The 27400-nt window shown below is 38.0% G+C and overlaps 2 protein-coding genes across 6 annotated transcripts in view; both read right to left on the bottom strand.

Annotated features, from left to right (window-relative positions):
• Nucleotides 1–20267, bottom strand: part of SLC9B2 (solute carrier family 9 member B2) — a 50276-nt gene extending 30009 nt beyond the window's left edge. Inside the window, exons 1-3 of one of the 4 annotated variants that reach the window (XM_036025832.1) lie at nt 18981–20267; nt 4922–5068; nt 4074–4254 (exon numbers count right to left, since the gene is read on the bottom strand). In XM_036025832.1, the coding sequence (XP_035881725.1) occupies nt 4074–4254; nt 4922–5008 (268 nt within the window). In that variant the 5' untranslated portion in view covers nt 5009–5068; nt 18981–20267. Of the gene's footprint in view, nt 1–4073; nt 4255–4921; nt 5069–18091; nt 18219–18980 lie in introns of those variants that run through there. The other 3 variants (XM_036025844.1, XM_028506882.2, XM_028506881.2) reach the window with 3 other exon arrangements.
• Nucleotides 20268–20736: 469 nt separating this feature from the next.
• BDH2 (3-hydroxybutyrate dehydrogenase 2) overlaps nt 20737–27400 on the bottom strand; it is a 28822-nt gene continuing 22158 nt past the window's right edge. For both annotated transcript variants that reach the window (XM_036025858.1, XM_028506930.2), the window contains exons 9-10: nt 23819–23911; nt 20737–21315 (exon numbers count right to left, since the gene is read on the bottom strand). In XM_036025858.1, the coding sequence (XP_035881751.1) occupies nt 21262–21315; nt 23819–23911 (147 nt within the window). In that variant the 3' untranslated portion in view covers nt 20737–21261. The remainder of the gene's footprint in view (nt 21316–23818; nt 23912–27400) is intronic.

The following is a 27400-nucleotide window of genomic DNA, read 5'->3' as shown; positions in this document are numbered from 1 at the left end:
TCAGTTCCTTGGAAATATTATTCCTTGTTTTTTCAGGCTTTCACTGGTGCTAATTTTCATTTTAAGTTTAATTTTAGCTCTTTTAGAGAATTTTTCTTTGGCTGTTTTTAAGTATGTTATGTTTAGGTATGGCTTCCTTTGGTTTCCTTAGTTTTTGTTTTTCATTAATTCTTAAAAATTCCCAGTCTTTATTTCTTTAAATACTTCCTCTTTACCATTCTTCCTGTTCTCTTTTTCTGGAACTGTGATTAGATAGTCACACTCTTTTCTCCATGTTGCTAACCTAATTTCCATATTATCCATTTTTTCTGTGTGTACTACATTCTAGATAATCTCTTCACTTATTTGCTAGTTTACCAATTTTCTTTTTATTACCCTGCTGCCTAATCTAGCCACTAAGTTTTCAATTCCAATTACTGTTCTATATCTTTCATTTCTAGAAATTCAATTTGGTTCTTTATTAAAATATCTTTGTTCATTTTTAAAAGTAGTTACTTATTTTGTACTTATATTTGTATCTGAACTTTACAGATATCAAAATATTTTATATTCTATATTTTTAGATAATGCAATGTTTTGAAATGTTTCCTCATGCATGTTGTGATTTTTCTTGTTTGTTTTTGCAATAGTAACCTATTTCTTAAAACTTTATCTTTTAGAATTGTTGAAGCCTTAGGTAGAATGTGAGCTTTTCCAGAAAGGATCTGAATTCACTTCTCCCACATACTCAGAAGCTCATGGTCCAGGACCAGTTTTAGACATATTTTCACCTTGATTTTCTTCAGTGACTTTGGAGCATAAATGAGCATGAAGTTATGCATTTTTAGGGGAGACTACTCGCCCTGGCCAGCACCACAACTGAGACTGATAGATTTAGTTGCAGCCCCCATCTGCAGGGCAGGCTTATGTCGAATCAACTATCACACTGAGTCCCAGCTTTGTATGGGTAAGGGAGAATGATTTCTCCTGCTATATTTCTTCCAACCCGGGCAGGCTCTGGTGTAGCCTCCCATGCTCATGGTTCTCAAAATAAACCTCACATTCATTGGTGTTTTGCAGAAGCCTCTGGGGTAAAAGTCAGATTGAGTACTTATTTATTTCTTTTACTTATACTTTGTTTTGGTGTATGATGATTTCTTGTTTCCTTGATGGATAAATGGTACATTTAAAAAGACAATATATTTTTTTCAGATGTTTTCATTGGTATTAGTAAAAAGATTGTTGAGGCTTGTCTACCATATTGCTAGAGATTGAATCCAATATTCCATTTTTTAAATCATAATAGAATTGTTCAGGATTTTCTAGGCTTGTGATGCTATTTTAGTGAAATAACTGAGGGGCTTTGGTATTTTCCAATGGCTATATGAGCTGAAATTTCTATGCAGTATTGGGGGTATAATAGGAAAGCAGGAATTGCCAGCTACTAAATTTTACTTTATCACACCATAAACCCAATTTTATACTAAATTTAGCAAGGTAGAATTAAGAGTTTTCCATTCAATGGAACTTTAATGTCTCATATATCAGATCTGGTTACCCAGTTATTGATGGAAACAAATAACTACTGTATTAATAAGTATATATTGGCAATATACTTGACCAAAAATACACTGGTAACATAAATTATATAATGATGGAAATAAACAAACACTGTCAATAATTACATTTTTTTCCACTTTATGACCACTTTTTTAAACCTCTAATTTTCCATATTCAGAACACAGTTATAGATACATAGCAAATGTACATTTATAAGGTTTCCTTAAATCACATTTAATTTAGTTAGTAATTTGCTTCTCATGTTTTATTTTGGAAAATTGAATATTCACATGTAATATTGATATTTACTTATTAATAAGGATAATTATATATACTGAATGGTCACAGGAAATAGTATAGGAAAAACACAATCTTGCAAGCCTCAGGAATAGAAGTAAAGGAAAACAGGTGAAGAGATGTTTATACACTGAGTTAAATTTCTCTGGCACTTTATGGACAGTGATTATAGAATTAAAACATAATGAGTCTTAGCCCTGGCTGGTGTAGCTCAGTGGATTGAGCGCGGGCTGGGAACCAAAGTGTCCCAGGTTCGATTCCCAGCCAGGGTACATTCCTGGGTTGCAGGCCATGACCCCCAGCAACCGCACATTGATGTGTCTGTCTGTCTGTCTCTCTCTCCCCCACTCCCCTCCCTCCCTAAAAATAAATAAAATCTTTAAAAAAACAAAAACAAACAAACAAAAAAACATAATGAGTCTTGCCCTGAATGGTGTGGCTCAGTGGGTTGAGCACTAGCTTGCAAACTGAAAGGTTACTGGTTCAATCCCCAGTCAGGGCACATGCCAGTGTTGTGGGCCAGGTCCCCCCAGTTGAAGGCATGTGAGAGGCAAACTATTGATGTGTCTTTTGCACATTAATGTATCTCTCCCTCTCCTTCTCCCTCCCTTCTCCTCTCTCTAAAAGTAAATACATTTGTTTAAAAATTTTTAAAATAAAAATACTATGTCTCAAAATCACAACATTCATCATACCCTTTCCTTATGTCAATCTCTATCTGTTTTACTGTACACATTTTAACTAGAAATGTGCCATAATTTGAATGGTACAAATTCAGAAAAATAATAAGAACAGAAATGATATTAAATTATCTGTAGTCATATAAACTGGTATATATTTTGGAACATGGTTTTTCTCTATGTGTTTTAAATCAAGATTTTTTTCTTATGCTAATTTGGAAACATACCTAATTTCATTGAAAACATGTCTAGAGCCTAAAGCATAATGTATTATACTTGGTGTCCATTGTCCCAACTAAGAATGGTAAAAATGTCTTTTAGAGCTCCCAAATAAAAAAACAACTATAAAGTGAGCCTGACTTCAATAAAGATTACTTCTAGATTAAGTATGTTACATTCTACAACAAACATGTTATATATTTACTCTGGGAAGCAATATATTTATTTCAATGATGCTGTCAGTCCTCAATACAATTTTTGAAGTTGTCTTTCAATCTGCCTTTATAGATAATTTGCAAACCCCTTCTCCTTTTTCCTGTTATACTGCACATCCTCCAATATGCATAACAAGCCCACACACATTCACACTAATGCATGCACTTCCTTTCTGAACAACAAAAAAGTGTTATTCAATTTGAACGTCCATATATGCACCAAATTGGTATCGGAATAATGTTCGGCTGCTTCGAAAAACCAAATCCGTTCTTCAAAGACAAAAATATCTCAAACCTAACAATATTTAAAATCATGCTGAGATAAATTCCCAAAATAATATATCCCAAATATTTTAAGTAATAACAGCTTTACTGGAATAAGTTGAATTGCAAACCAAAATCCTTACTTGTAAAATGATGTGATTCATTTGGAAGTATAGACTGAGCTGAGTTCGCTCAAACGTTGGTTGCACTAACTAATGGTAATGACAACCAGCACTTACATAGTGCTTTTCTGTTTTCCAAGTGATTTCTGACACTTTTCTCATTGGAGTCCTAACATAATCCTGCGAAATAACTCAGATACAGAAAAGGAAAAGGTCCTTGATTCTTGGTCTTTTCCTGGCAGCTGAAATGGTGACCACAATACTCTTGGAAGTCTGCTGTCCGAGATGGTAGAGCCCTTCAGCCTGGGCCCTTAAATGACTATGTGGATCAGAGCAACTTACCATTGTGAATTGTTTGCCTAGTAGTTTTTATTTTACTTTTATAAAGGTTTTATTTATTTATTTTTAGAGGCAGTGGATGAAAGGGAGAGAGAGAGGGGGAGAAACATTGATGTGCAAGAGAAACATCAATCAGTTGCCTCTTGGACTTGCCCAACTGGGAACCTGGCCCACAACCCAGTCACGGGCCCTGACAAGAATCAAACAGGCGACCTTTCAGTTTGCAGGGCCATACCCAACCCACTGAGCTACACCAGCCAGAGCTCACCTGGTAGTTTTGATGTGAGAGAGAATTAAACTTCCTTTTGTTCTTTAAACTGTTATTTTAGGGTTTCCCATTATATAACAACTCTGTCTTTTGTACTGTGTTTCTGAACTCATCCTTACCATTTACATACCATTCGTTATTACTCTATCCAGTAAGCCATGTGGAGGGCAAGTGAATGTTTGCTTCAGTCTTTGCAAACAATTTGATTCAGATGGTGTTTCCTGCAGGCTTCTTTCACTGGTATTCACAACGCTACTTCCTTCTGTTGGTTCATTTCCATTTATACCTTTGAGGTTCATAACTGTTTCCTCCTATGTTTAAGGCAATTTAAAAAAATCTTTAAAGTTGCATATTTGCTATACATTTTTTTTAGTTACTGAGTTATCACATCAAAAATCAAATTTCCATTACTAGAATCAAGGCTAACACCGGGGAAGTGCACAGCTTTATTATTAGTTAATCAGCTAATACCTGTAACAAGAATTATCTTGGGCATATTTACCATTGAGTCACTATTTCTATCATTATAAATGCTTAAGTCACATAAAATTTCATTATGTTTTACTATACTGGGCATAAAATTAAGTTATTTAAGATATAATTAAAGGCAATAGTTGGTAAACGTATAAAAGTGGTTCAGGAAAAGATAACTATCTGTGGCAAAAACCAATTCACATTCATTCATTTACTTAAATTTAAGCAATGAAAGAACCATACTAAGGGTTAGGCTGGGAACACAGTGAATTTCACAGGGTTCTTATCTGTCTAGCCTCATATTGGGCCAGCTGCTAATGACCATCTGGGAAAACTGGTAGTCACACTACTCTGTACTATATGAGTTTGGGGATCAAGAATAGGGAGAATTGTTAACTGAGTGATAGGGAACAAAGAGAGAACACTTGTATCATGGATTTGGAAACATATAGTCCTTTCCTTAAGGAAAAACTTGGGATGTACTTCATCCGATTACAGGTTTACCTGTGTTTCTTGATACATGGAAGCTGTGTGATTCACCCCTGTTGGTTCCAAATCTTCATGTTCAATTGTTTTATTTTCATCCTCCATGATTTATAATTAAGAATAAGATGATAGAGGAACAACAAACAAGATCTGTTTTTCGGCAAACTGAGATTTAAACAAATAAACAGCAATTTGAGCAATGTAAATGAATGAATTGTACTTAGTTTTTCCCCCTTAGAACTCTGAATGGTTAAAATATCTGAAATTAGAGTATTCTTAGTTTTCAATTGCTAATCTTTTCTTTGATTACAATAACTTATCCTAATTCCTATTTACCTTTTACTGCTTTTGAAAAAGCCCTTGTTGACCAATATACTTCTTTTAGGGTGCAGCACTTTAAAGATATTATTTACTTACTTTTAGAGAGAGGGGTAGGGAGGGAGAAAGAGAGGGAAACATCTTTGTGAGAGAGAAACATCAGTCGGTTGCCTCTCATAACCTGCCTTGACCAGGGGCTGAACTCTCAACCAGGCATGTGCACTGACCAAGAATGGAACCCGTGACCTTTCGCTTTATAGGACAACTCCCAATCAACTGAACCACATCTGTCCGGGCTGACCAATGTACATTTATATGATTTCTTTCCCACACTGCTTTTGGAATTTATACTTAAAATATTCCAAGTAATACTACCATTAACTTTTCTTATCTAATGGGCCAACTTGATGAAGCAGAAACACTGGGTAATTTTCCAATGTTCATACAAGGAAATGAGTCACTAGATAGAAATCTATGGATTCTATTATTTTCAGAGAAACTAGAGTCACTAATTCTTTCCTGGTTGTAATTTCTAAACTAAAGTTAAAAAAATACAACAACATTGATCTGAGTAGCCAAAATGTCTAAGACATTGTAATAAGTATTATGGTAGGCTCTTGTTCATTAGTGTGGGCAATTCAAAGATACCAAAACACATTCTTTGTTCTCTGTAGGTTTCCATTATGTCAGAAAAAGTAAACTTATACAAAATAACTGAAAAACCTATAAGGCAGACTTTCCTAAACACCAACTTCAGTCCCTTCACCGGAGGCTTCCTGTGCTATACACATATAGGCTGCGAGCCAAGTACTCCAATGCTTAGCCATTTTGCAGCCAGAGGTGGTCACGTGTCCCAGTTCTTTGTAATGAGATATAAGTGGGGGTCCTTGTGGGGGACTTCCATTCTCAAACAATAAGGCAAGGCTTTCAAGGATCATGCTGCTTACTCTTTGCCCTCTCACATTTCCTTTTCTTTTTCCTAAAGATGTAGGTACACTACCTAGAAGGCCAACAGCCATTTTCAACCACAAGACTAAAAGGTCCTACACCAGAGACAGTAGATATGTAAAACAGGAGGAGCTGGTTCTTTGGTGGCATCCTTGAGTTGCTACGTCAGTTTTGGGCTGCCAAACTTTGAAGTAATTGTTTACACCACTATTAGAGGTCTGCTGGCTCTGGAGGTGGACAAACCCAGGCCCGCAGTTCAGCTCCATCATACAGCAAATTGCTTAGCCTCTTTGTAACTACAGTAATTCCTTATCCATACAGTGGAGGCTAGAGTAGTTCCAACCAGGCATATGGTAATAGTGTTGGTTATCAGCCACTCATACGCCTTCTAATTATCATAATTCTCTAAGAATCTTTTTGCTTTTCTTATTAAGCTGGACAAGGCCTCAGGAGTCTTCAAGAATTTACAACTTAATCCCACTGATTTCACTTATTATGCTTTCTACCTCTTTCTTTCAAGGCTAACTTCTTGATTAGCATAATTTAATAACACTCACCACTGTCATTTCTTCATCTTTCTCATTAGAACAATTACATAGAGTCTCTTAGGCAGCATCACTGCAATCACCTCCTTTATGAAATTCCCAATATCACGCAACTCTGTCACTCATGAAGCATGTTTTTGTTTATTTATTTATTTCCTTAAAAAATTATTTTTGTTCAGTTACAGTTGTCCCACCTTTTTCCCCGTTGCTCTCCCCTTCCTTGCTCTCCCTCCCACATTCAATCCCTGCCCCATTGTCTGTGCATGTGAGTCCTTATTCATATTCCTTGACTTGCCCCCTTCCCTTCTTCCCCACATTATCCACCCCTTCCCCTCTGATCACTGTCAGTTTGTTCTTTATCTCCATGTCTCTGGTGTGAGTAGAAGAAAGGGAACAAGATCAGAGCAGATTTTAATTGACTTAGAGACTAAAAGAATAATTCAAAGGATCAATAAATCCTGAAGACTATTTTTAAATGACCAAAAAGTATAAATGATTATTTCTAATAGACATAAACTATTGGCTAATATGAAGCTTTTACAAATTTATTTGACTAATATTACTGTGGTGTTTTTAATTGAATTTATTGGGGTGACACTGGTTTGCTAAACCATGTAGGTTTCAAGTGTACATCTCAATAAAACATCATCTGCACACTGCTTTGTCTACCCATTACCTCAAGCAAAGTCTCTGTCCTCATTTCCACTACTTTGTCCACTTTCAACTATACTCCTCCCTGCCTTTTCCTCTGGCTATCACCACTCTGTTGTCTGTGTCTATGTGTTATGTACAGTATATATGTTTTTTGATTAATCCCTTCATCTTTCATCCAGTTCCCCAACCTCCCTCCGTGCTGATAGCTGCCAGTCTTTTCTCTGTGTCCATGAGTGTATCTCCACTATGTTTGTTTATTTTGTTCATTAAATTCCACATATAAGTGAAATCATGTGGTATAAGTCTTTCTCTGACAGGCTTATTTCACTTAGCATAATAATTTCCAGGTCCATCCATACTGTCATAAAAGGTAAGATTTTTTTTTATGACTATGTAGTATTCCATTGTATAAATGTACCACAGTTTTTCTTATCCACTCATCTACTGATGGGCACTTGGGCTATTTCCAGATCTTGGCCATTGTAAACAATGGACAGTGAACATAGGGGTGCTTATATTCTTTTGAATTAGTGTTTAAGGTTTCTTAGGATATATTCCGAGAATTGGAATCACTGGGTCATAAGGCAGTTTCATTTTTAACTTTTGGAGGAAACTCCGTATTTTTTTCCACAGTGGCTGCACCAGTCTGCATTCTTACCAACAATGCACAAGCGTTCCCTTTTCTCCACATCCTTGCCAGCACTTGTTTGTAGATTTATTAATAATGGCCATTCTGACCAGTGTGAGGTGATAACTTGTGGTTTTAATTTGCATCTCTCTGATGATGAGTGCAGTTGATCATTTTTTCCTATGTTTATTGGCCATCTTTACATCCTCTTTGGAGAAGTGTCTATTTAGGTTCTTTGCCCATTTTTAAATTGCATTGTTTGTCTTCCTGGTGTTGAGTTGTATGAGTTCTTTATATATTTTGGAAATTAACATCTTATCAGATGTATCACTGGCAAATATGTTCTCCCATTCAGTGGATTCTCTTTTCATTTGTTGGTGATTTTGTTTGCTGTGCAAACCTTTTTAGTTTGATTTACATTGTGGTTCTTTGTAACATAAACAATCAAAACTTGGAATGTTGCATAATACATGTTACCTGTGGGTGTTTACACAGCTTTGTATTCCAAAAATTTTTTTCCTATTTCCCTACAGTCTCCACTATGGGAGCCAAAGTACTTATTAGAGATCAGAGAGGTATTACATGGAAAAAGCTAAAATAAAATACCAGTATTTTAATAAGCCCAGGAAAAGAACTTAAAACTAACTAGTTAACTCTGTTTATTTTCTATTATGTTTTCATTTCCAAAAGAACACACACCACCATTCTCACTTCAGAAAACCACTTAAATTTAGTAAAATTACAAAATGTAACCTTTACTTAAAACAACCATGTTCATAATATTTACTATTCATAGTCACTGGGTCTTGATATTACAACAGTACATCGTGTATTAAGGAGGTACTTTTGGCAAAGAGAGAGAGAGAGGGAGAGAGAGAGAGACAGAGAGAGAGAGAGAAAGAGAATATGTAAAAATGACCTTTGAAGGGTTCTAAGAAATGTCATGAAATCCATTATAAAGTAGAAAATTTATACTCCTTACTCATAGGTAAACACTTGAGGTCTCACCGCAAAGCCCATTAACTTTTATAGTGACAGCATGGATGGAACTGGAGAGCATTATACTAAGTGAAATAAGATAGGTCGTGGAAGACAAATACCATATGATCTCACCTATAAGTGGAACCTAATGAACAAAACAAACAAACAAGCCAAACAGAACCAGAGACATGGAAATAAAAAGCAAATTGGCAGTGACCAGAGGGGAGCAAGTAGAGTGATAATGGGGGGAATAACGGGAAGGGTCTAGCCAAAGAACATGTGTAAAGGACCCATGGACAAGGACATCAGGGTGGGGACTGCCTGTCGGAGTGGGTCGGGGTAGGGCAAAGGGGGAATAATTGGGGCAACTGTAACTGAACCACAATTAAAAAAAGAAAACAATTCTGATGACTTTGCCCATCTATCTGGTTTCCAAACCTTTGGAAAATAAGATGTTATAAATTAAAACGTAGAAAGAGATTGTGACAGATGCAAACTGACAGCAATGTGAGTGAGAGCCGCCAGTGAAAGACACAAAAAAGATAGCAACCTCAGGCTGCAAAATGTGGGGATAAGTATCTTTTTCCGTAGGGAATAGTTGTAGTTTGGGCCTGCCCTTTTTTGGGTAACAGTGCACTAATTTTGTTTTTTGGACTCTGCATCTCCCTGATTCCCTATTGATGTATTTCATGTTAGACTGTTTTCCGCAATCTCCCCAAACCTCATGCTCCACCAATGCCCCAGAGATGAGGACAGGCCTGGCCAATGAGGGAGCTCCTTGCCAATCACATGATTGCTCCAGTCATGAGAACCTGGCCCATAACTCACCAGAGAGTCAGCTCTAAAGTATTTACTAGAACCACTGGAAGAGCTTTCTTTCTATTGGGGTTGCTGAACTCCAGAGTTGTTAATAATCCTTGTGACATACAAGGAAAGCCCTCCAAAGAGCAAAATGACCACAGAGCAAAGCAGATTCTTAATATAGAAAGGGAGAAAGAGAAAACTCTAAATTAATAACCACACTGTTGGTACACCTGGAAGCATCTCCCCTTCCGTTAGGTGAGCCAATACCTTCCTTACCAGTTTCAGTTTGGTTTCTGCCACTTGCTACCAAATGAATCCTTAGTAATAACCTTTATACCTGAATGGGTCCTGAAAGATGCCCTGCATCATAACAGATGTTTACAAAGGTGATTTTACATCTTCAATAAAATGAGAAGAAAAAAATGATATGGAAATGTTTTGTTTTAAAGGGCATTAAAATATAAAATATAGTTTATAGCCCATTAAAGAGAATGTTAAAATAAAAAAAAATTCCATATTCAATATTTTGGCTCCAGAGTGACATCTACTCACAGACCCTTGACCAAGAGAGTCTCCAACTCCATCAAACTGCAGAAGGTCTGGGAAACATAGGAGACCACACACAATAATTCATAGCATTATGAAACACTTTCTCTGCTATACTAGCACATTATAGTTTGTCAGTAAATATTTTTATTGAATATATGAATGAATAAGTAAGTGATTGCTCATGGCAAACTCTAAAAACTCTACAATGACTCCTGGTCTGTTTCTAGTCCCACCTCACAAGTCTGGTTTCATCAGATTCCTTCTCTAAGCCCCAAGTCATTTGCTTAAGCTTCTATTCAATGCTCATAGTGCCCACGTCACACATGAGAATTGACTCTACCAGAATCTTTGGTATTTACTTGAGAGGTTCTTTAATAGGCTGGGTTATTTTGCTCAAAATTTCCAGTGAGTAAGGTCCTGAAATAAACAAACAAAATCTCAGGTCCAGAATTTGCCAAGGACTTTCAGGCCATGAAAAAAGCAAAGGGTTGAGAAAGTCATTTTCTCCAAGAAAATTCTTCATTATGAAAAATAGCCACAATTATATCTAAAGGCATAAGAGACAGGCAAAAACAGAGAGCAAACCTATTAAAGTTGGTTCTCACAATGCATAGTCTAAAGTCCCAAAGAGGTCACTTAAGGACTGAAGCACAGGACATTTCTTCTAATAACAGGTGCAAACACATGAAACTACCCTTCTCTGCTTCAGTTTACTAACTTGCCATTTCTGGGGAAATGGTTTTCATTGCCTCTGATTCCTTTAAGAAAATGGTTTTCATTAATCCTCACCTGAGGATATGTTTATTGATTTCAAAGAGAGAAGAAGGGAGAGAAAGAGAGAGAGAGAAACACTGATGTGAGAAACATAGATTGGTTGCTTCCTGTACACCCCCGACAGGGGATTAGGTCTGCAACCTAGCTATGTGCTGTGACTGGTAATTGAACCTGAAACCTTTTGGTGTATACTCCAACCAACTGAACCACCTGACTGGGGCCATCACCTCTGATTCTTAATTTTCAAATTTGTTTCCCTAAGTTATCCAATTAATAGCTGTGCCAACTTGTTGAAGAATGGGTTGAAGGACAGGGAGAGAGAAAATAGAAAATTCTGAAACACACTGAAAGAAATAATCCAAATTCCTGTTCTAGACCTATGTGGCTGCTCACCTCACCCACAGCACTTCAGAGAGAGCTGACTGCCAGAGCAGAGAAAGAACCCATCCAACCTAGTCCACAGTCCCCAGACTGAAGAGGCTCATCCATTGGCTGATCTTCACCTAATGAGATGATATCTCATTTTAAAAAATTGATATTCAGTAAAATAGGTGTCAGTTATCCAGAAAATTAATTTCAGTGAAATTCTTTGTTTTTCAACAATGTTAATTTAGAAATACTGTACTTTATGAACCTTAGTTATTTTTTCCATGGTGTTTATGGAAGTCTTTTAAAATCTTTGCTTCCAGAGATGCTTCAAGAGAACTGTTAAGAATTGATTTGACCTAAAAGTTCTCACCACAAGAAAAAATATTGCAACTGTGTGAGATGATAGATATCAACTAAACTTATTGTGTTAATCATTTAACAGTGTATACATGTATCCAATTATTGTGCGTACACCTTAAACTAATACAATGTTATATGTCAATTATATCTCAATAAAACCATGGGGGGAGAGTCAATCTGAGATGTGGGTGTCTGGGATGGAAAAATTAAAAAATGAGAAATATAGAAAAAAACAGATGGTTTCAAAATACCTAATAAACACCATTTAATGGAATAATAAAAGTTGAAAAGGTCCTATAGGGCCAAGTGGTACAACTTCCTGGCCACCCTGTCTTGGCATAATAGGTGCGCCTGCCCCCTCCCCCTGCCCCCTGTGTGAGCTGTGTGTACCCTCTTATCCTAGTTGAGCCTTTTTGGTTTTCCTCTTTTTTAAAATTATATTTTATCAATGATGCTATTACATTGTCCCAATTTTTCCCTCTCTGCCCCCTCTACCCACACCCCTAACACGCTCAGGCAATCCCCACACCATTCTAATAAAAAGACGTGCAAACACTGTGAACCACTTGTGCTTCTTTCTCTTCAGCATTCCCAGTAAACAGAATTTCCCAAAGGATTCCACATACTTAGCAACCATGTTGGCTTAATGTGAGCTTTATTTGCCAGTATTAGGGACATATGCCACCAAAGCCAAAGACCTGTGGACCTCCAAGGAACAGTCTGCTTAGCCTTTCCTCCCAACTTAAAACTACAGATCAAGAACATGAGTAGTGTATGTGTGTGTGTGTGTGTGTGTGTGTGTGTGTATGTGTATGTGTATGTATGTACATAGAAAAAAGTCTGTTAACAGTATTTGCCTTTGGGGAGGAAATAAAATTGGCATGATTTTTATTCTTTATATTCTCATTTTTATTCTCTGTATTTCTGTATTAGAATTTGTATAAGATTTTCTTATGTGTTAAATAATTTAAAATATATTAAAAAGAATTATACAATTCTTAAAGTTTTAGAGAATACAAAATGATACAGCTTTCTTTGGCAGTGGTATTTTCCACACGAGATCGGGAGCGTTCAGGGTGGTATGGCCATAGACAGCGATGGTACTTTTCATGGACAGAATCTGGTAATTGGATTTTAGGTAACTTAATCCCACTAGACACAATTTAAGGTCATTTTTTGTTTTTGTGGTTTTCAAAGAAGATGGGGAATGACCTAGAATCTTCTATAGTAGTAATTTTCAAATATTTTTAAGCCAAAAATCTTTTATCAAGTAAAACTTTACCCTGAAATCCAACAAGTAGGACAGATGAAGGTGAAACTCAGCAGCCCTGGCCACTCGCCCATTTCTCCCAGCAAGTGAAGCGTACTTGGGAAACCGCCTCTGTGAATACATGTTCATATACAGAGTGATGTTTGTGAAACCAGCCTTCTCGTTTTCAGGTTATCTTAGTGATCTAAATGTTTAAAAGAGCTTTCTATGATGTTTCAGAGGAAATAAACGAACTATCAATTTGCAAATGTCCATAGGCTTTTGCTCAAGTAAAATACGCTTACTGCTATCAATGGAACTCCTGCTAAGAGGTCATTACATGGATAAAGGCTAGTTATTTCTGTTATCTTCTGTTTGTCACATGGGCAAGCTGACATTTAATGGGGAGGTCTTACTGAGAATTCTTATGGATTATTGGAGTACTCTATGGGATGGATTCATGCATTGGAAGGGGGATCTGCCCAACTGTTTATTAAGTGCTCTATAATGATTATAATAACAGACTCTACTATCTTTGGTGTTCATCCAGTCATGTACTGAAAGTGTAGGTTCTTAGTCTCATACAGTATTTCTATGCAGAACATACAGAAACCTTCCAGGTTCCAGACTCTGCTGATAAACTCTGATCTAGTGTTCATTTCCCAAGTGGAACCCTGAGTGGTGTGGCTGTGTGTACCCTCTTATCCTAGTTGAGCCTTTTTAGTTTTCCTCTTTTTTAAAATTATATTTTACCAATGATGCTATTACATTGTCCCAATTTTTCCCTGTTGAAAATTTTTCCCTGTTTCCCTTGGTTTAACGTCATACCTCCCCAGTAGTGAGGAATTCAGATCAAGCAAAGAGTAGGGCCTTAAAAGTTCCCTGACAATGAAATTACTGAAATGATTAGGAATATTTTCCTAAATGAGAATAACCTTATTTGTAAGTGTTAGGTATGCCAACCACATGAGACCACATTATCAAGAGCAAACTACTATTCTATTTGTTTAATTGATATAGTAATTTGGTTGAATCATCATGTAGTAAAACACTATGTAATGAGATGTGAATAAAAGAATGCTGCCCTTTGGTGTGGTTCAGTGGATTGAGTCCTGGCCTGTAAACCAAAGGTTTGCCAATTTGGTTCCCAGTGAGGGTGCACGCCTGGGCTGTGGGCCAGGTCCCCAGTAGGAGGTGTGTGAGAGGCAACCACACATTGATGTTTCTCACCCTCTCTTTTTCCTTGTATTCCCCTCTGTCTAAAAATAAATAAATAAAACCTTAAAAAAAACCACAACGCTATAGCTAGGTAAGAAAGACGTGATACTGGCTTCTTTCTAATCTCTCTCCTTATGAAGGGCAAGTATTTAATTTTAGGTTTAAAATATTATTTCTTGGTCTACTAAAATCATTATCTCTAGAGATTGAATCTCCCCAAGCATGGCAGACAAGATTTACTGCCTAAATGCCACTGCCCATTTATGCCAGTGGGTCCCTGCTCCAGTACCAACACCAGCATCAATCTTTGTAGCACCATTCCTCTTTGCCAGCAGTTGGTTTAGGGCTAAGTGTGATTCATTTCTTGCCAATGAAATTTGTGGGTAAGGCTATTGAGGCCACTGGGTAAGACTTTACTTCATAATAAAAAGAGGCAAGGGGAAATTTCTCTCTTCCTTTGATCCTCAAAGGCCCTTGTGTTTGCGTGTGGGGGAGCTGGGGAAAGGTGGAGTTGTGGACGGGGACTGTATACTTTGGAACTCTAGCAGCCATCATCTACTCATGAAGAAAAAGTCAAAATTAGCTCATAGTAAGCAACATAGACTCTGATATCATTGGACTACTGATACAAATCTTGGGTCCACTTTTTCAGACATATTGTTGTATGAGAAGAGCAGGCTTGTATTTCTAAAGGCAATTTTGGCCAAATGTCCTGTTACTTGCTGCCAAAAGCAACCCAACCAATACAAGAAATGATTTTGATGTGAAGCCAACTCTGCAAAGTTAGGATGAGGAATAATGATGAGGAACCTTTGGCTTACCCAGTACCCCTAGCTTTTTGACGTGGTGAAAATCTTCATAGAAGATGAATGATCAGAACACTGCCTTTGTATTGATAATTCTCAAATATGTTCACAAAATAACATTTTAGTGCCATGTACGAAGAGTTTGGGTTCCTGGATCACTGAATAGAAGGCCACCAGCCAAACATCATTACATAAGTGAGAAATAGGCTTTACCTGAGAAAGAAATAAGCTTCCACTGCATTGTTACTGAGATTTTGGAGTTCACCTGTTACAGCTGTTAGTGTTACCTTTAGGTAATGTAATTGCAATGTGGGAAGTGTAGGTATAGAGTTAAACAAGGGAAAGGAAGTATTGCCTTGCTTGGCTGGGGTCAAGTGATACTTGAATAAAGCCTTGAAAGATGATTTAGTCTTGCAAAGAAAATCAAGGCCATTACAGGCAGAGGACCACACGATTACAGGATGTGAGGTGAAAAGTCCATGTAGGGAATTCTGTGCATGGCTGTATTAATTAGAGTATTGTGCTCAGGAAGTGTTGTGGTAAGACGAAATGGAGATGAAAACCCTGAGTGTAAATCCTGTGACACTGCGTCCCACTGGGGTGATTTTGGGCAAGTTAATCGGTCTGGTTAAGTTTCTTCATCTGTAAAGCAGTGACAGTGCCTATGTCATAGAAAACCTTAAAAGCAGTACAGGGTACATATTAGCGTCCCTATGGAGACCTCCCTTATCTTCCTTTTACAAGATTTTCCCTGAGAAAGAAGCATGTATCTACTCTACCGAAGAGCACAGATAAGCACAGGTAATTTTGAAACTTCTAGTCCTTCAAATAAACCACAGAAAAGTAAATAAAAGAATAGATTTCTAAAAAGACAAAGAACTTTTATTATGTTGACAAGATGTACTTAATAACTTTATAAGGCTGTTAAACACTCTTTAGAACTTATCATGAGCACCCTCTCATTTAGCAAGAGCACACGTAGGCAGCTCCACTTGCTCCCAGACATTGTGAAAAATGGATGTAAACCCCTTTCCACAGAGGAAAAATCTCTTATTATTGGGGTCCGGGTGTGGACCAAAGAGTCGGTGACCTATTTATTATCAGAAGGACTAACAAATAATTGGTCATGAACCAGATATTCAACAATCTCTTGTGATAGGATATTCTGTAAATGTTTTAAACAAAGAAACATTTTACATTATACTTGTAGAGTAAGAGACTTCACAGATAATCTGGTCTATAGGTAACAAATTGAAGTGCTTTCAGGGCCAAACTCAAACATGGGGTCTGTGGCAATTGGAGAAGGCACAGCCCCACTGAAGGCATTCAAGTCACTGCCAGTCTCTGGATCTACCCTCATGGTTTCATTTCTCATCTAAAGAAACTAAAGAGATTTAGGTGTAGTGCCTCTTAGAGGCTACATACCAAACGTATTAATTGAGTCAAGGAAAGCAGAAAACCAAAACCACTCCTGGTGTTTTAAGCAGAAGGAGATTTTACAGGGAATTAACTGAATGGATGAAAGGGCTAGAATCACAGGGTCTAGGCTTGGCTTCCAGGAATGATTTCTAGAATATCAGTAACTGAATAACCAAAGTATGTACTATTTTGATACCATCAGGAGGTCCCTCAGGGACTGCATGGTTCAAGAACACCACTTGTAGCTGTGACCCTGAGAAGCTGGGATCTGGGAGCTGCCTGGAGAGGGAGCACCGAATATGTTTACACCTCCCTCAACTGCCTTTTGATAGCTACAGAGCTGGTGATTCAACACAACAGTGCGGAACCTGGAAGTCCTAGCCAACACCCACAACTCTGGAGACTGGACACTGGCATCTCCTGGACCTTCCTTGCCCCCAGAGAACAGCCAAAAGTAGCAGGGAGATGACCTCTGCCTCACCCTTGTCTTCGAAATCTCAGACAAGTCATCTATTTGCCTGACCCTAATTTCACACCCAGAGCGCTAGCTGGAAGGCAGTTTGGGAAGTGTGTTTGGCTTCTCAGTGCCTCCAGTACAAGAGCGCACACTAGAAGCAGGCAGAAAAGGATCTGAGTGCCAAACCTCCATACCTGGCACAGTAGATTTAAGTGTAGGCCCCGTACTCAGCCCTACATTACTGACTTCCCCCCACTTATTCTATAGTGCCTTCTATGGAAACCCTAAAAAATAAAAATAAAAAAGGGCCCCAAACTTAGTCAATAGGGTTATAATTCTAAAGATCTTAATAGGCTAGAAAATGTATTGTGTGAATAAGTCACTTTGCTCATATTATTAGTATAGCATGAATTACACTATCTAATGATTTTTGGTATGGTCAGATCCTTTGGATTCTGAGCTACTGAAAGACAGAAACTGTCTTTGATTCATATTTGTGTCTCCTGTCCCCATGCCTGCCTGTCCCAGAGAAGACACACAGGTATTTGCTGAATTGAAATGTTTCACTCTTGGTTTGGAGAGAAACAGTAAGCCAGAATTTTATGAGTACTGTGTAGCAGCAATAATGTCCAGTGGAGACCCCATTACAGAGGCAGTTTTAGTCTTTCAGTGAAAACAGAGGTTGACCTGGGTAAGAAAGGTCTCTATCTGGGTGCTGTCAAAAAATGGTGCCTTTCTGCTATTAATTATTAGGGCCATAAGTTTTACCATAGTCCAGAGAGACAACAAGGATGAGATAACAAGCTGATGCCTGGTATTAAAGTTAAGCCACAGACATACTCAGCGTGCGCTTTGACAGGTGGTTCTTTTTTCCAGTCAGTACGACCTGACGGTACTTAGCACCTCCGAGTGCTAACCTAGCCCACACACAACAGCTGCACCCTCTGGTTGATTTCAGACCTAAAACAGAACCAAGAGAAACCCAGCCTAACAACAACACAACAGAAACAGCTGGAGGCTCGCTCCCAGTTCTGGCCTGGCAAAGCCACCAAGGTTCCCGCGGCTGGCGGGTTTTCTTTGCACCCTTTGCGTTCTCCAGGGACACTCACCTCGCAGTCTCTGGTACGGGCAGCCGGCTCTGCCCCACAACTAGGAAACTGGCTAAAAAGCTCTGCCCGGGAGCCTAGTCCAGCAGCGGCGCTCCCGGCCACTGGCTCGCTCTTCGCGGCAGGCGGAGCGCGGAGCGGTATTGATTCCAGCGAGTCCGACGGCGCGCCACGTGACAGCGGCCCGGCCTTTTCGAAAGAGCTGTGCGGCCTCGCCTCGGGGCAACCTTCGGGGAAGCTGCGGCAGACCCGAGCAACCCGGGGCTCAGGTCCCCTACGCATCCATGCTGATTTGGGGGTTAGGCGGCGGGGAAGCGGGGCTCGCACTGCAGACCACCGGGAGGCCACTTCCCGGGGACTTCGGAGCGGCCCTGTGTACGTTCCAGTCGTTCGTTCCCGCTGGGCCGCCTGCCACCCCTGGTGCCCCCATGAACGCGAACGCGGCGTTCCCGGGAGCTTCCTGGAGAGGCCACCCTCAGGGCGCAGCGCGGAGTGGTGCTCGAAGACGACTAGACCCGGGGCGAGGACGCGCAGCGCTGGCTCTCTGGAGCCAGATTGAGGGCTGACGGCCGTGGCTGGTTTATGGTTCCCTACACCAACCTCTATATTCTCGATGTTAATGCCTCCTTTCAGTTGTATTTTGTAAAGGAGTCTTCCGTGCGCGATGGGAAGACTAAGATTCTTCCACTGACCAATTAAGCAGGATAAAAGACCGCTTCTTGAACACGTGCCCTTCTAATTGTTTTAGGTTTTAACCTTTCCATCAGCTATTTGACTCTTTTTCCCTGCCTTCCCTGCTCTGTATTTTGCTCCTCCAACTAAGTATGTGCATGTGCCCACATGTCCCTTTCGGGGTAATTTTCATTTCCATCTGAAATAAGAAATTTCTTACCTGTTTTTCACTTCTGTAAGCAAGTCCCAGTTTTATCACCTCGTTTCAGGCAAGAACAATGTCAAGTAACAGTGTTCTCCACCAAGCACACGCCTCCACCAGCCAGAAACCACTCATCGCTCAGGTCCTCCTTTGTGGAAAGAATGGATGAACCTACGTTCTGTCCAATAAGCTTTTTCAGAGCATCTAAAATGATGATTTTCCTAAATTGAACCCTTCCTCTTCTAAAGCTCGCTCAAGTTTCTAGTGACATTCAGCTTCCTCTTACTGCAGGAATGAAACATAGTTTTCCATTTCTTTCAGTCATATGAGCTTTATTGATACATCACCTGATTTGATTAGCATGACTTTGGAGAACTTTGAACTACTGGGCTAGATTTTACTTTGCTTTTAATGCTTATAATGTTTTATAGCTTATAGTTAACTCTGAGAGAACTATGAGGGAACATTTGTTAAAGTTAGAATGCATTTTGTAGAATCATCACGTTTTTATTTAGAATTCATTTGTTCACAGCTATACAAATACATGTGTACTCACTCACAGCGTAAAGTACTCCATAACATAAACTTTAGGATTCCATACCTCACTTTATAAGAAGTTACAGCATTTTGGTTGTGATACACCCAAAAGAAATGCAGGTCATTTGGCCCAATTCCTTAATTTCACAAACTGGAAAACTAAAATCCAACATAAATTCAGTGACTTGTTCTAGGTGAACCAGTAGAGTAGTACCTGCTCCAGACCCCAAATTGAATCTTATCATCAATGGACTCTGGGAATACCATTCAAAAAATCCTTTGCTGTCAGTTTTAACTCACTTTCATCAACTGCAAAATATTCTTCCTGATTCATAAAATATTATCTGTTCTTTGCCTATTTTAATAGTTCCTTTGTTATTATTAAAGAGAAAAGGCTAAGTATAACCACTTATTTATTGAGTAGCTGCTACATATGTGCATCATACCACTTTATCTTTTGAAATAGTAACAAGTAAAATAAAAATAAAACTCTGTAACCAAGAGAACAAGAAAAAACTTCTAATAATCTCTGATAATCACCCATAGATTTACCTAGCATTTTCTCAAAATTTTTATTTTCTTCTTTATTTCTGTTACATGGTTCATTTATATTTATTTGTCTAGAGATTATTTCCAAATTCCATGTCCTCTCATCTGTTATCCTGGAACTTCGTGAAGAAAATCTATAATTAATTAAAGAAAATATTTCCCAAACTGACAATACTGCCAAGTTAGTTAACTATATTTATTTAGGCCCATGTCAAATATCATTGCTTACAGCTTGGACGGAGCTGGAAAGCATTATGCTAAGCGAAACAAGCCAGGCAGTGAAAGACAAATACCATATGATCTCACCTTTAACAGGAACCTAAACAACAAAACAAAGAAACAAGCAAAATATAACCAAAGACACTGAAATAGAGGACAAGCTGACAGTGACCAGAGGGGAGAGAAGAGGGATTTTCAGGGGACAATGGGAAGGGTTTACAGGAAAAAATTTAAAGGACACATGGACAAAAACTAGAGGGAGGGTGGTAATGGGAGGGAAGAGGGGAGGGTTGGTGGGTGGGCTGGATTGGGAGTAAAAGGGAGAAAACTGTACTTGAACAATGATTAAAATAAAATTAAAAAATATATATCGTTGCTTATTTTAATAAGGATTTTTTAGTTAGAGCAAGAAGTTAAGTTGTAAGAAAACAGTACTTAACTGTAAGTGATGATATCCGGTAAGTATAAATACCTGCTCATTATTTTTGTTTTATGTAACAGATCAGCAATAATTCTGACTAAACTCCTTTTAATGTAAGTTATTGAAGTCAAACTACTTCTTACGCTTGGTATTCATTTACAAAGGTATAAGATTTTAAACTTAGTTCCCATATACTAACAAATGCAAAACTGTATAAAATATTTGAATATTGGGAAATAGAGGTAAAATAGAAATTAATACCTTTTTTAAAAAAACCTTCCTTTTCCTTCATACTGGCATTTTATGTTATATGCTTATAACTTGCAGTTTATTTTTAAAACTACCCATTTGCAGTGAGTTCATTATCTTTTAGGTCATCTACAATGATTGTAGAGGAGATTAGAAAGAGATTAATATATTTAAAGAACTGGACTTGTGAGCAATGACATCATTAGAAAGGGCTTGTTTTCATTCCTATATGATTAACAAGAAGGACATAATGGTGAGTTTTCTGCACAACCAGCTTTGCCGTGGATAGGAAGGGCCTGCCTTCCCAGTGAGGAGATCCTGAAATCACAAGCTCCAGCCTCCATCGATGATGACAGGATTGCCTGTCATATAGGCGGACTGTGGTGACAAACACAAGGGGACACAACAATTAACCAGGTTTAACACAGGTTGTGTTTCTTCAATTCTTCTATGACACTTAACAAAGAGAATTTACGTAACTCTGAATTAAATTTTGGATGCTTTGAAATTGCCAAGTGTTCTTTTGGTCGGGCTTCTGGCTGGTATTTTAGCATGTGTCACATTCTAAGCAAGGTCTGTCAGGTGTTTGGTCTCAGAATCAGGAAATTAAAAAGTTAGGTGACATATGGTCATTCCATAAATTAGAATAAAATATAGGCTAGAATAGTACATTTTCATTTTGAAACTCAGAACTATTCTAAAATAGCTGAATTTTATGCCACTAATAAACTTTTTGAATATAACCAAGTGTGTCCATTATAAAGTGGTCATGTCAATTACCAAACAAAATTGTTTTTAAAAAGATACTGTATATACAGTTGATCAATACACACAGGCAATTACAGGAACTGAAGCATTTTAAAAATGTATGTATTTTAAAAGTTTGTATGGCCCTGGCCAGTGTGGCGCAGTTGGTTGGAGCATCGTCCTGTGGACCAAAACGTCACAGGTTTGATTCCTGGTCAGGGCACGTGCCCAAGTTGTAGTTCCAGACCCCATTTGGGGCGTGCCCAGGAAGGCAACTAATCAAAGTTTCTCTCTCTCCTCCCCTCCCCTCTCTCTAAAAGCAATGGAAAGATGTCCTGGGGTGAGGATAAAAATTTTATTTTAAATTTGTATGAAAATAATGATTATAATCTATTAAACTATGAAAAATTTTATACTTGTTTTAGATATAAAGCTGTGTTAAACTAAAGGAGTTAAAACAAATAACATTTTTTCCACAGAATTTTTTCATTTTCCAAGGAATTAAAGCTAAAATGATTTCTTGTAGTACGGCTTGAAAAATCTCTTTTCACTTAAACATGGATAGTAAAGAGTCAAATTTGAGCCCTGGCTGGCGTAGCTCAGTGAATTGAGCGCGGGCTGGGAACCAAAGTGTCTCAGGTTTGATTCCCAGCCAGGGTACATTCCTGGGTTGCAGGCCATAACCCCCAGCAACCACACATTGATGTTTCTCTCTCTCCCTGTCTCTCTCCCTCTCTCTCTCCCCCTTCCTTCCCTCCCTAAAAATAAATAAATAAAATCTTAAAAAAAAAAAGAAATGTAAAAATACAGAAAAAAAGAGTCAAATTTGTGTTTCTAGTTTTAAATTTATCTAAAGCCTGAGGCAATGGAAGAGGGAGCAAGGAAAAATATAAGTACAGAAATTTAAAAAGTTTATTCTGTGAAAGCCAATCGTATAATGTAGATGAACTAGGGCCTTACTAATCATTTTACCAAAAAATGACCCCAATTCTCCCAACTGTTTTTACAAGGCAAGCTGTCAGTTATACTTACGGACTCCTGTGGGCCCCTTTAAAAGCCCAAAGTTCCTTTTGTTGCACATTTCAAGCCAAACATTTCCAAATATTTGGTAACCTAAGCTCTGGATAAACAAGGGCAATTCAACTAACCAACTGTATCCTAAAATCAAACGAGCTCTTCTGAAGATATGCATTCAGAGAAATCACAAAGGCCAACATACTTGCTTAATTGATAATTTGTCTAACAAGTTTCCCAGCTATTAACAACTGTTGTTAATAGTTCTCTGAAGTAGTAATTACTTTGTCATTAAAACATTTTAAACCCTATATCTGTCACATTCACCAGCCACCTGGAGTGCAACAAGTTTCTGTAAAGAGGAACTAACTGATTAGTAACACCTCCTGAATCCCACCTACTTACTTCCTTTTCCTGTCTCTTTGCATACATTGTAGTTCCCCCCCATCATGTAACATTCAAAGACAAAACAAAGAGGGATGCTCTTGTGCTCTATGCCTTATAAACGTAGTTTCTGCTTTTGCACTAGTTTACCATTTTAAAGCTGCTGTTAAAGAAGAAACTGGTTCCTAAATAGGTGCAAAGTGGAAAGAGGCAGAATTTGGAATATTCATACACAATGACACGCAAGTAAGAGTTCATAGAAAAAAAAAGAGCCAGTGGGAGTCTTTTAAACAAGGGACCAGTAGAATGAAAATGACCAAATGCCAATTTTATGTTTCCTACACCTAAACACAATTAAATCTGGTTAACTCTCACTCCATTTCACCTGAAACTCTCATAATTTTGGAGGCTCATTTGTTTGACTTACCCTGAACCAGGGTAGCCCAAGCTGAAATTTTTTTTAAAGCAATTGTCTTTTATAAATTGAGCAATTTTTTTCACTCCTCTACTTATTTGCTACAAGATTTACTGACATGTAAAGTTGAATGAGGGAAAGTTGGCAGCTCAGGTCAAAGTGGCCTTCTTTGAGAAAATCAAATCAGAACAGATCTGTCTAAGTAACTGCAGCATCTTAGCAATATATATGCCATAACTCTCTAAGGCAACATTTTTTGATGAGCAAATAGTGGCTGGATGTGATTAAGATAATGAACTCCCTGGGAGGAGGAATGCTTACTTCATCAGAAGCCAAATACACACAAAGCAGGGCTATTTCTTCTGCAGTTGCAAATCTTCCAGTCTTCTGTCTCTTCAGAAAATCACTCAGTGCCTGTGACCAGAAACCATACCAGACATCAGTGACCTGAGCTGAAGTATTATGCACTCACCTGCAATTCCTTCTGAGGGTAAAAGGCAAGGTGAGTCTACAGAGGTACCACTGCTTTGGAACCATAATCATGCATGATACAAAATATGTGAGAATATCATTACTATCATTAATTGTGGACTAAGCAGATCAAGCAGGGCTATGGTGACTACCTATCCACTGAAACTATTTTGTTATATTGTGACCTACAGACATTGTGAAAGATCAGAAAGTTGATATTAAAGAAGAAAGCTTTTTAAAAGTTGTAGTAAAATACACCTAGTGTGAACTTTACCAGCTCAACCATTTTTATTTATTTATTTTTGTTCAAGTATAGTTGTGTCCCTTTCCTCTTACCTCTTCCCAACACCCCACCCACCCCCACCTCCTACCCTCAATACCACCCTCCTTTGGCTTTGTTCATGGGTCCCTTATACATGTTCCTTGATGACCCTTCTCCAATTTTCCCCCATTATCCCTCTCTCACCTCACCTCTGGTTACTGTCAGTTTGTCCTTTACTTCAATGTCTCTGGTTATATTTTGCTTGCTTGTTTGTTTTGTTGATTAGGTTTCATTTATAGGTGAGATCATACAGTATTTGTCTTTCACTGCCTGGCTTATTTCACTTAGCATAATGCTCTCCAGTTCCATCCATGCTGTTGTGAAGGGTAGGAGCTCCTTCTTTCTTTCTGCTGCATGGTATTCCATTGTGTACACATACCATAGTTTTTTGATCCACTCATTTACTGATGGACACCTTAGGTTGCTTCCAGCACTTGGCTATTGTAAATTGTGCTGCTATGAACATTGGGGTGCATAGGTTCTTTTGAATTGATGTTTCAGTATTCTTAGGGGATAATCCTAGCAGTGGAATTGCCGGTTCAAAAGGCAGTTCTATATTTAATTTTCTGAGAAAATTGCATACTGTTTTCCACAGTGGCTGCCCCAGTCTGCATTCCCACCAGTGGCATACTAGGGTTCCCTTTTCTCCACAACCTCACCAGCACTTGTTGTTTGTTGATTTGTTTATGATGGCCATTCTCACTGGCATGAAGTGGTATCTCATTGTGGTTTTAATCTGCATCTCTCTGATGGCCAGTGATGCTGAGCATCCTTTCATATGTTTCTGGTCCCTCTGTACATCCTCCTTGGAGAAGTGTCTGTTCAGGTTCTTTGCTCATAATTTAATTGGATTGTTTGTTTTCCTGGAGTGGAGTCATGTGAGTTGTTTACATATTTTGGAGATCACACCCCTTTCCAAGGTATCATTGGCAAATATATTTTCCCATATGGTTGGTTCCCTTTTCATTGTGCTGATGTTTTCTTTAGCAGTGCAGAAGCTTTTTATTTTGATGAAACCCCATTTTATTCTTTCCTTTATGTCCCTTGCTCTAGGGGACACATCAGTAAAAATATTGCTACATGGAATATCTGAGATTTTCCTCCCAATGTTCTCCTCCAGGACTTTTATGGTGTTGTGACTTATGTTCAAGTCTTTTATCCACCTTGAGTTTATTTTTGTGTATAGTGTAAGTTAGTGGTCGAGTTTTCATACTTGTGCGTGTAGCTATCCAGATCTCCCAACACCATTTGTAGAAGAGGCTATTATTACTCCACTTTATGCTTCTGCCTCCTTTGTCAAATATTACTTGACCATAGAGACTTGGGTTTATTTATGGGCTCTCTATTCCATTCCAGTGATCTATGTGTCTGTTCTTATGCCAGTAGGCAGTTTTGATTATAGTGGCCTTGCAATATAGTTTGAAATCAGTTATTGTGATCCCTCCTGCTTTGTTCCCCTTTCTCAAAATTGCTGTGGCTATTCGGGGTCATTTATGGTTCCATATACATTTTTGAAATGTTTGTTCATTATCTGTGAAATACATCATTGGTATTTTAATAGGAATTGCACTGAATCTATAAATTGCTTTGGGTAGAATGGACATTTTGATGATGTTAATTCTTCCAATCCATGAACATCATATATGTTTTCATTTGTGTCTTCCTTAATTTCTTTCTTCATTGTTGTGTAGTTTTCTGAGTACAGGTCTTTTACCTCCTTAGTTAGGTTTATTCCTAGGTACTTTATTTTTCTTGTTGCTATATGAAATGGAATTGTTTTTCCTGATTTTTGTTTCTGATATTTCATTGTTAGCATACAAAAATGCCTTTGATTTCTGAATATTGACTTTGTATCCCACTCTTTTGCCAAATTCACTTATTATGTTGACTAGTTTCTTGGTGGAGTCTATAGGGTTTTCTATGTACACTCTTATGTCATCTGCAAACTGACAATTTTACTTCCTCCTTTCCAATTTGGATGCCTTTTACTTCTTTTTCTTGTCTGATTGCTGTGGCTAGGACTTTCAACAATATGTTGAATAGAAATGATAAAGGCAGATATACTTGTCTTTTTCCTGCTCTTAGTGGGAAAGCTTTTAGTTTTTGCCCATTGAGTATGATGTTGGCTGTAGGTTCCTCATATATGGCCTTTATTATGTTGAGGTATGCTCCCTCTACTCCTACTTTGCTGAGTGTTTTTATCATAAATGGGTGCTGTACCTTATCAAATGTATTTTCTGCATATATTGATATGATCATGTAATTTTTTTCTCTCTTGTTTATGTAATGTATTACATTTATTGATTTGCTAATATTGTACCATCCTCACATCCATGCGATGAATCCCACTTGATCATGGTATATGATCTTTTTGATGTACTGCTGGATGTGGTTTCCGAATACTTTGTTGAGGATTTTAGCATCTATGTTCATCAGTAATGTTGGCCTGTAGTTTTCTTTCTTTGTTATGTCTTTATCTGGTTTTGGGATTAGGATGATGCTGGCCTCATAAAAAGAGTTTGGGAGGCTTCCTTCTTCTTGGATTTTTTGGAATAGTTTGAGAAGGGTAGGGGTTAGCGCTTCCTTAAATGTTTTGTAAAATTCTCCTGTGAAACCATGCAGTCTAGGGTTTGTCTTTGCTGGGAGTTTTTTGATTACTGTTTTGATTTCACTAGGTGTTATTGGTCTGTTCAGGCTTTCTGCTTCTTCTTGATTCAGTTTTGGAAGATTATGTGTTTCTAGAAATTTATCCATTCACCCAGGTTTTCAAATTTCTTGGCATAGAGTTGTTTGTAGTAATCTCTTACAATCTTTTGTATTTCTGTGGGATCAGTTGTAATCTCTCCCCTTTCATTTCTGACTTTATTTATTTGGGTCCTCTCTCTTTTTTTCTTGATGAGCCTGCTTAAAGGCTTGTCGATTTTGTTTATCTTTTCAAAGAACAACTCCTGGATTTACTGATCCTTTGAATTGTTTTTTTAATCTCAATGTCATTTAATTCTGCTCTGATCTTGGTTATTTCCTTACTTCTATTTGCTCTGGGCTGTCTTTGTTGTTTTTCCTACAGTTCTTGTAGATGTAGGGTTAGCCTGTTTATTTGAAATGTTTCT

This window comes from Phyllostomus discolor, chromosome 1 (assembly GCF_004126475.2).
Source record: "Phyllostomus discolor isolate MPI-MPIP mPhyDis1 chromosome 1, mPhyDis1.pri.v3, whole genome shotgun sequence".
In the NCBI taxonomy this organism is placed as follows: Eukaryota; Metazoa; Chordata; class Mammalia; order Chiroptera; family Phyllostomidae; genus Phyllostomus; species Phyllostomus discolor.
The sequence above is the reverse complement of the archived record's forward strand: the minus strand, read 5'-3'. Positions and strand labels throughout refer to the sequence as shown.